General features: G+C 40.0%; 1 protein-coding gene across 1 annotated transcript; it reads left to right on the top strand.

The window, feature by feature from the left end:
* Positions 1-1,900: 1,900 nt before the first annotated feature.
* Positions 1,901-8,963, top strand: FRG1 (FSHD region gene 1). Its single transcript, XM_063337106.1, has 9 exons — positions 1,901-2,030; positions 2,189-2,262; positions 4,045-4,167; positions 5,127-5,184; positions 5,377-5,491; positions 5,869-5,973; positions 6,735-6,826; positions 7,847-7,957; positions 8,842-8,963. Exons 1-9 carry the CDS (start codon positions 1,969-1,971, stop codon positions 8,876-8,878), a joined length of 777 nt encoding a protein of 258 aa, XP_063193176.1. The 5' UTR covers positions 1,901-1,968; the 3' UTR covers positions 8,879-8,963.
* The last annotated feature ends 434 nt before the right edge of the window (positions 8,964-9,397 follow it).

The raw sequence follows: 9,397 nt of genomic DNA, 5'->3' as shown, positions 1-9,397 counted from the left end.
AACCTGGAATTTACCGAGGGTAAGGCTGAAATCAACACATGGATTGCTAGTAGTCTGTCTAGGTATCTCGATCTTGTATTTGGAAACCTGGATCTTCTCTGGTCCTTCACAAACAGTAAGATGTGCAGGACCTTCACAACCTGACTGGACACAAGACTTTGCTAATGCAATAGTTCCCTGACTGCAGCTCCATGCAGAGATCAGAAGTGGTCAGCAGGCTGTCCATCATTGCCTGCAGCTTTCTGCACTGACTATTTTTTTCAGCTTTTACTGGAAGAACTAATTGCAAGATTCAAGTTCCTGGGACTGCTAAGTCAATAAATCAATAAAGTCACATACTGTCTACTACAGCAACACGCTTCCAACAACTGCTTCAAGTTATCCACTTCCAAAACGCTAATCAAGGAGACAACTGTCTGCCACTGACAAGCTGCAACAGATGAAGACACCAGCAGGAAGATAGCATGCCAGAGATACAAAAAATAGTATTCTGAATTTACACACACCAGCAGCTTGATTGAAGTATTGCTTTTGCTGACAAGCAATTGCCTCCTCCCAACTGCCTTCTCCCCAAAGCTCCAAAATGAGGGACTTGCCAAAAATTCCTGAAAGACCATTACTGTTGCTTTCATTTTACATGGCAGGTGTAACCACTCCAGCTTCACAGATAAAAACATGGGGTTAGTCATGTTAGGCACATAGATGGACATTGAAAGCATTTTGGTGAGATGCAGCAGGGTCCTGGATCCAATCAAAGTAGCTGTGGAAGACACCTGCAGTCATCCACAAACTCCAGGGTCTCCACTGGGACATTACGTATGCAACAGCTTTATCACCCAGACATGATTTCAGTGATTTGAAAGTCTTTGACATAACCATGTAGAAGACTCTCATTTCTTACATGTAGAAGATACCTTTGAGAAGCTGAGAGCTTGCAAGCATAGAAAGGCAATGAAATCAGAAACCAAAAGTAAGCAATCCAATGTCTGTATGTGTTCATGTAAGACAAGATTTGATAGGGATGGTATCTTTCACTTGAGCAGCTAATATAATCAGCAGACAACCTTTGGGGTACAAAATCCCTTCCATTGGTGTGAAGTAAAACAACAGACTAGAAGAAGGGACTAGAGCACAAGTCTTGTGAGGAACGGCTGAGGGAGCTGGGGTTGTTCAGCCTGGAGAAAAAGAGGTTGGACTTGATCTTAAAGGCCCCTTATAACATATTGGATTCTACGATTCCAAGACTAAACATAAATTACAAATTACAGCTCTAATTGGGAGTCTAACGTGCTAGGAAAGCCACTCCCCAGAGAAGGAGGAGCAGTACTTATTGAGAGGGTGGTAAGTTAACTGTATCAGAGAAAGGCGGTTATACCCCTAGAGGAAATCCTGAGGTAAATTTTACTCCATGGAATGCCAAGTGGCTGCCAGGATGGGAAAAACTAACATAAATGTCATTTTTCCCCCAGTTTGGTGCACTGGGTTGACTTATGAACTTCATTTCCCCAACTTGCCTTCACGGGCCTCCCTCGAAGCTGTTGTTCCTGCCTCAGGCTGGCCTGGTGCAAGGCCTGCTGCCCGTGGCGGAGGACACAGCTCCACGGGCTCTGCTCTGCGTCCATTAGATCTGCTTTTAAATAACACACACTGACAGATTGCTACCGCATGCCGGAGAGAGATCCGCAGGCTCATCATTCCTTGGTGCTCGAGGTCTGCAAAGCGCTACAGCAACCAGCGGAGCCAAGCCAGCCTTAGAAGGGGAAGGCGCAGGGGGACACGTAATTTTAAACTTGTATTGTTTTAGTTTTACCCTCAAATTCCGTGCGCAGCCCCCGCGGAGTGCCATGAGGGACGGTGAGGCAGCCGCTGTGGCGCTGCGCATGCGCCCGGCGGAGGGCGGAGAGACGGTGGGGGGAGGAAGCTTGTCCCTCCGCGGCTGCCGTCGCTGCGCGGTCGCCACAGCCCGACATGGCCGAGTATTCCTGCGTGAAATCCACCAAGCTCGTCCTCAAAGGGGCGAAAGAGAAAAGGTGAGGAGCGGGTTGTCCTCCCTTCCCTCACCACGGTGCCTGGGGCTCTAGCTGGGCTCTGGTAGCCCGGGGCTGCGGGGCGAGGCCGTGTGTGAGGGCTCGCTGTGGAGGCGTCGGGCCTGAGGTACCTTCTTATTCCTTTGCATCTCCCTTCGCAGCAAGAAAAAGCACAAGGAGAAGAAAAGGAAAAGGAAAAGGGAAGAGGATGCGGCAGAGCAGCTTGATATTGTTGGTGAGGAGAGTGTGGAAACTCTAGGGGATAGCAGAAGCTGAAGAGATTGCGGTAGGACTTTGTAGGCTAAATGTGGGCCTTGTAGAGGTTTATAACTATTTCTCACAGCGTGTTATTTGTATGTTGGGATCTTCCTAGACTCCAAATGGAACTTCTGACACCAATGGGGTGGATTTTCCACTTACCTTTTTAGCTAAAGTATGTTTTTATGTAATCTCAAGGTACTTATCAGGTTGGCTATCTCTTTTTTTTTTTTTTTTTTTAATTTCCCCAAGTGCTATTTGCTTCAGGAGGAGAGGCTTTTTAGCACTGTCACGTTGTTATTTAATGACTGCATTTCTATGTAAATAACTTGCATCTTCTGTTACTATCGCTTTGAAAGTTAGTGTTTGGATCACCTGCGTGTTCTGTTCTTACTCTGCAACTAGTTACTTTCTGACTGGGTTCTTTAGTTCACTCAAACCTTTGTGCCTTTCAAAATGAAGAGTCTTGGTTAGCTTGTTTATTTGTTTTTCACTTGACATAGTTGCTTGACTGCTGTGATGTGTTCACATTATAAATTCGCTGCTGTTAATTGAAACTGAAGACACAAACATTAACCAGTAACAAAACAGAACTTTACTGTTTCCTCTTTCATAAAATAGAAGGATCGAAGTATCTATTGTCCTGAGTGGTAACTTGACAGACTTTTGCCCTTCAGTGCTGTCATGTCCTTGATTGATCACAGTTCACTTCACAAACAAAAACAGCTAAAAAATAATCACAAAGTTAGGAGAGATGCAGATGTATATTGTAGCACAGTGCACATCACCAGATAAATGTCACTTTCTATTATGTGTATATAGGCATAAGCTAAAGTAGTGCAAGGGGAAGTCATCCTTGTTCCTGTGTTAAAACAAATTACGATATATGAGAAAATGGGCTGTTACGTCGTACCAGAGATGAATGTTAGAGATATTTTATGTTCTTTAGTTTAGCCAGATTTCAGAAAAGTGGGAGAGATTTGGAAAATTCATACATTGATCTGCGAGCCCTGACTGTATAGGACAAGACAGTTAGCTCTGTATTTTGCATAAAGATAGAGGAAGATCATTTCTTCTCAAGGCAGATTGACTTGCCAAATTTACCATGTGGAAAAAACCCATCATATTCGGATTAATTAAAAATAGCTATTATCCTAATCAGGTAGAAAATATTTGTAAGGCAATATACCAGGAAAAAATTTTACTGTTTAAAAAACATAAACATCATAATTCTAATTAATGCATCTGGGTGGGGCTACCTTAAACTTTGATAGAATTCTGTGGGCCCCAAACATTCAAAGAGACAGACTGGCTTTAGGATTACAGTTCACACAAAGTAATGTTACAGCAAGGTGAGATAGATCATCTGTCTCTGTTGTGTTGGAGAATCTAATAAAATGACTCCAAAACTGCAGGAAGCTGGTTCAGAGAAAAAAAACCAAAACCTTCCTTGCAAGGTGTTATCTTTGCTGGATCAGCTGAATGGATCAACTGGCTCTGTGGACTAACACAACGAAGGGATGATGCGCAGGAGCCTGTGACTAGAGATGACAGGGTGGGTAGAACAGCAGGACTTTCTGATTCAGTGGCAACACCATTAATTTGGCTTTTTACTATAAAATAATGCACAAAGGTCTTGAGATAGCAATTGCATCTTTAGAATTTCAAATCTCGGAGAAGACACAGAAATATCATCTCTTGAACTACTGTAATCGGAAGTTGTAATTACTCTATTTACTGTCATGGTTTTGTATTTTAGGAAACTGGTGGGCTGTCAGTAATTTCGGTGAAATTACAGGAACTATCGCTATAGAAATGGATAAAGGAGCTTACATCCATGCCCTCGACAATGGCTTGTTTACACTTGGAGCACCACATAAAGGTTTGTTCCAGCAAATTTGGAAATAAGCAGTTTTAGTAATGAAAGGCATAAAAGTAGCCTCATTTAAAGGCAAGCAGTTTTACAGCTAGAAGAAGAGTTTATTATAAATAATGCAATAATCCTAGCCATAGCATACAGATGACTTAAACCTAATGACTACCAATCAGTTTCACTTATCTAGTTTCTTTCTTTTTTATGTGTACAATAAATTGAACTGCACTGAAGATGATCACCTGTTAAAGCCATACCATTTACTGGATAAAAAAGGAGTATAACTTTTATTAAATCCTATAAAATCTTTATAGTATCAGTTGAAGAGTGAAACTCAAGGCAGATGAGTTTCAAGGCTTATTGCTGCATCCTCATCTTAATATCCTTGTTTTGTTGCCACACAAGTGAGGCGCTAATGCGGTGGGATAATTAACTTGTCCTTATTTTGAATTTGAGAGCCATCAGTTAGACACGGTCTCTCCCAGAGCTGTGATGGTGTGTTTCACCTCCAGGGTGAGATCAAAGCAACAATGACAATATTATCTCATTTCGGATGTGAGGGATGGAAAGGCTAGTAGCTTTTAGGATACTGAGTTGTGTTACCAGAGCTGAACTGTGATACATTTTGTTATGGAAAAAATAACATTACAAGGAGATTAAGGTTTTCAAAGCCACCTGGAGAATTACAAAACCTTCTCACCTGTAAATTTCTTTACACAATGATTGTCTTTATTTTGTGTCTTGTTTTAAGCACTCTAAATATATGAACATAAAATGAGCACCTGCATTGATTTTCTTTAAAAGTGAATATTCAAAAAAGGAATTTTTAAAGAAATAGTATTGCAGATTTCCTTAGTATTTAGCAGTGCCCAGTGTTTAATTCAACTGCTTTGAAACAAAGTATTAATAGGCTAAAATACTGTATGTTTCATACTTCATACCTAACTAATGGAAAACTCATTCCTCAGATGATGAAGGCCCTAGTCCTCCTGAACAATTTACAGCAGTGAAGTTGTCTGATACAAGGTAATTAGAGTAACAATGTTACAAGTTTTGATACTTGTTATTTTTGTTTCTGGTGTGAATACATGTTTTAATATTAATTTTCTTGAAATACATTGTCTGCTAATAATGTGTTTGTGATGTCTACTAATAATGGATATTGTGAATTGCTTGAATTGAAAACATTCTTTATTGTTTTACTGTCTTTTCTTTGAGGATTGCTCTGAAGTCTGGTTATGGCAAATACCTCGGTATAAATTCAGATGGACTTGTTGTTGGACGTTCAGATGCAATAGGATCAAGAGAGCAATGGGAACCCGTCTTCCAAGATGTAAGCTGCTTGGAATAGCATCCTAGCATTTGACTGTATTTTGAATTAATCTATATTGATGGCTTTTTGTCTGTGGAGTAAAAGCCTTTTGCAGTCTCTTCCATATTGTAACTCTTAATCTCCTGTTTTCCCAACTGCAATGCACTTACTATAATTGAAAGTTCTTAAAATACTTCAAGTTAGTGCATTTTGGCAGCTATAAGCATCTTAAGAGTGAAGGAGCCAGGAAGTCTGCTGGCTAGCTATTGAAGTGTCCATATATAAAAGAATAAAACGCATTTACAGAGCTCTTTAGTGTATTGTAGAGGATAAATCTTATGAATCAAGGATTACAGACAAAATCTTTATATTAACAATATGTGATATTATTTCTGCAGAAGAAAATGGCATTACTAGCAGCAAATAGCCGTTTCATTAGATGTAACGAAGAGGGAGACATAGAAGCCAAAAGCAAAACTGCAGGGGAAGAAGAAATGATAAAGGTAATCTTTAACTTCTACAATTAATACAGGAGTGGCATGGATATGCAAACAACCAGGTGTCTGTGTGCTACAGTTTACTTACTGTTAATATGGTTATAATAGCTTTCTATAAGCTGTCAAGGGATTTGGCCACAAGAAAGGCAAATGAGCTCCAGGGCTGCATAAACTGAGATACTTCTAGTAGAGAGAGGAAGATATTTTGCCACAAAAGGGCAAGACGCTGGAGGGCAAGACAGTCTATGTGATGTTCCAGATAGTTCTGAACAGCTTGGTACAGGAGAGATGAGTTATGGCTGAAGCAGGGATGGAGAAGGGTTTGGCAGAACGATGCAGAAGGGGAGATCTTTTAAGTTGGAGAATGTAAAAAGACTGTCTTGACTTGATCTGAATGTGAAAAATACCTGTGTGCCTCCAAACAGAGACAGGTGTCTACTAGTCAGAGCAATAATATTTTTTAACTCAGTCTCTGAAAAAGGCATTTTACCCCTGCTAAAAATAAGAACTGTAAAGGTGCTTCTTTGAGATGAAGGCAATTAGGTCTTACAGTAGTATCAGGGATTACACTTAATATTTCCCCTACTTCAGACAGGTCTTGCTTTTATTGCAGTTGTCTCCAGTTGCGCATTAACCAATTTGAAAACTGTGAACTTAAAAAGTCACTGTGACTCTCATTCTGTATACATTGTCAAATTTAACCTGTAACTTCTGGTTTTAGAAAAATAGGTGGTTTGTGTTTTGTTTTTCTTCCTCTCAATGACTAGATTCGCACTTGCGCTGAAAGAGAACCGAAGCAGAAAGACGATGTTCCACAAGAAGACAAAGGAAACGTTAAACAGTGTGAAATCAATTATGTGTATGTAGTTTAGAGCTGTTAACAGGCTCGAGTATCTTTTTTTTTTTTTTCTTCTTTTTGGGGTTGCCTTTGGTGGAAGGGCCAAACTCCCACCCAGCCTTTCACTCCCTTTCCCCTCAGCAGGACAAGGGGAGAAAATAGGATGAAAAACCTATAAAAACCAGATAAAGATAGAGATTGCGCACCAGTTACTGTCACAGGCAAAACAGACTCAACTTGTGAAAAACTAATTACATTTATTGCCCATTAAAGTAGATTTGGTTAGTGAGAAACAAAGACAAAACTTAAAAACACCACCCACCTTTCCTTCCTCCATCTCCCAAGCTCAGCTTCACTCGTGGGGGGGCGGGGGGGTAGCAATGGGTGGGGTTTTCATAGTGGTTTTTCTCTGCCCCTCCTTTCTTTCGCTTTTCCCCTGCTCTGGCATGGTCCCCTCCGTGGGCTGGAGGTGAATATCTGCTCCAGCTCCTGAAGCACCTCCTCCTTCTCCTTCTCTGTCCTTTGATGTTCATGCTGCCATTTTGCACTTTTTTTTTTTTCCCTCTTCTCGTCTGCTTGTGTGGCATTTTGCCCTTTCTTCCGTATGTTTTCATAGAGGTGCCGCCAGCTTTGGTGATGGGCTTGGCCGTGTCCTGCGGTGGGTCTGTTGTGGAGCCAGTTATGCCCAGCCCTGCAGCTCCCCCACTACCAGCACTTTGCACCTACACCCAGTGCACTTTTGCTCCCTGACTTGTTACGTTCGTAGGTCTCTTCAGAACTTTTAACCACATCATGCCATTTGTGTAGGGCTCATTCCCACTTAAACTGTCAAAAAAAAAAAAAAAACCTGAATCATTTTCACCTACAGAAGTATTAGTGCAGTGTTGGATACTGTGATGGTTTGCTGGATTTTATTAGGCTAGTTGTCTACTGCATAATAGAAGTTAAGATTCTTATATTCTTATCACAGCTGCTGTTTTATTGAAACACAAAAACTTCAAAGAAGTTACACTTTGTAACATATTTTTCCCCCCCTTACAGAAAGAAATTCCAAAGTTTTCAAGACAAAAAGCTTAAAATAAGCAAAGAAGATACAAAAGCCCTCAGAAAAGCCAGGAAAGAAGGCACTTTTCATGAAATGCTGCTCGACAGGTACTTCAAAGTACAAGAAATAATGTAGTGATTTAAAAATTACTGGCAAATGGAATTACAGTAAACCTGAGATACAGAAGAAAGCTAGATTTCAGGGCAGTGGGGTGTTGAACATTTCATCTTTGGTCAGTGTTCTGCCTGAGATCTGGGGTTGGCTTTTTTTTTTCTTTCTGAATTTTCAGTTCTGTAGCTGAAGTTTGCAGGTTTGCATTTACTCAGAAATGAATTCTTTTGGAAATCTTCAACTAGATTATTCAGTTTGTTTAGTACAGAGGAGTTGAGGGATTAATCTTTTTCATCACAAAAATTAAGCTAATTTTTAACTTTCAATACCTATGGCACTAGAACATTTTGGAGAGGGGAAAGCTGCATTTTAAAGAGAAATAGCATTTATTAAGAACAGTCTTCGTGTTACCTAGTGGGAATAAATTAATTTTTTCCTCTCAGCTGAGACTATAGAAACTGTCTCAAATTTTTAAAACATTTTGTATCAGTATAAGTATGTGCATTAATTCAGCATGTGGAGTGCAGAATACTGTTTCTGATAATCGCAAGTGATGTGAGAACACTCCTGGGCCATCACAGCTTGAGTGTCAGTTTCAGATCACACTGAATCTGAATTCCATTCCTCAGAGTGGGCAAAATGCAATTCATGACGATGTGAAGGGAAACCTAAGGTTAACTTTAGACATTGCAGTTCTAGCTCCCTAAGAAAACAAAGTTAATTAACAAATCCAAAGTGGTGTTAGGCTTTTGTATGTGCTGTAAAGTTTAAGGAAAAAATGCTTTCAATGCTTCCTTAACGCTTTGAGGCGGATAAAACACCCAGGTGTAATCATATTTGGTCTTAATCTAAATCTTGTTTTGTTACTCTTTCCATATAGGAGAGCAAAAGTGAAAGCAGATAGATACTGCAAGTGACAACCAGCTGGTCCACTTTCTTCTGCATCTTTGATGACAGGGTTAAACTGAAAACATGAGTAAAATGTTTTATAATTATTTTTTATTGAAGGCGTTTTGCTGATGTTTTTATTATGTTCTTTTTAAAGGATTGCCTACAATTAAGCATCAAACTAATGTCATCTTTCAGTAATGAATACTATTAAGTTTACTCTGAAACTACATGCCATTGAAATAGTGAGATAATGATTTAACAAAAAAGAAATAGACCCACTGAATCTTCCAAGGTTGATGAAAGGAACCTGAACTTAGAGACAGCATAGAAAACAGCAAGGGCAGAAGAGAACAACTATGAAATTCAAAAGTAAAATATGATTAGCACATTGAACCATTAAGAAATATGTAACCATATTGAACAAGAAGAAATAATTGAGAATACATGTCTTGGAACACATTCAACCAGATCCCGAGTAGGACATCTGTGGAGCCATTCTACGCTGCATCAGGTGAGGACTGGGACAGAATATTTAGGCTTCATAA

This window comes from Chroicocephalus ridibundus, chromosome 5 (genome assembly GCF_963924245.1).
Source record: "Chroicocephalus ridibundus chromosome 5, bChrRid1.1, whole genome shotgun sequence".
NCBI lineage: Eukaryota > Metazoa > Chordata > Aves > Charadriiformes > Laridae > Chroicocephalus > Chroicocephalus ridibundus.
This window is presented reverse-complemented; position numbering and strand designations above follow the sequence as displayed.

What these genes read in the sequence shown, in the direction of transcription:
- FRG1 (XM_063337106.1), top strand. Translation starts at nt 1,969, where the DNA reads ATGGCCGAGTATTCCTGCGTGAAATCCACCAAGCTCGTCCTCAAAGGG. An exon ending in ACTTGGAGCACCACATAAAG is followed by an intron (nt 4,168 to 5,126) that starts GTTTGTTCCAGC and finishes CTCATTCCTCAG; the next exon opens with ATGATGAAGGCCCTAGTCCT. An exon ending in GTGAAGTTGTCTGATACAAG is followed by an intron (nt 5,185 to 5,376) that starts GTAATTAGAGTA and finishes CTTTTCTTTGAG; the next exon opens with GATTGCTCTGAAGTCTGGTT.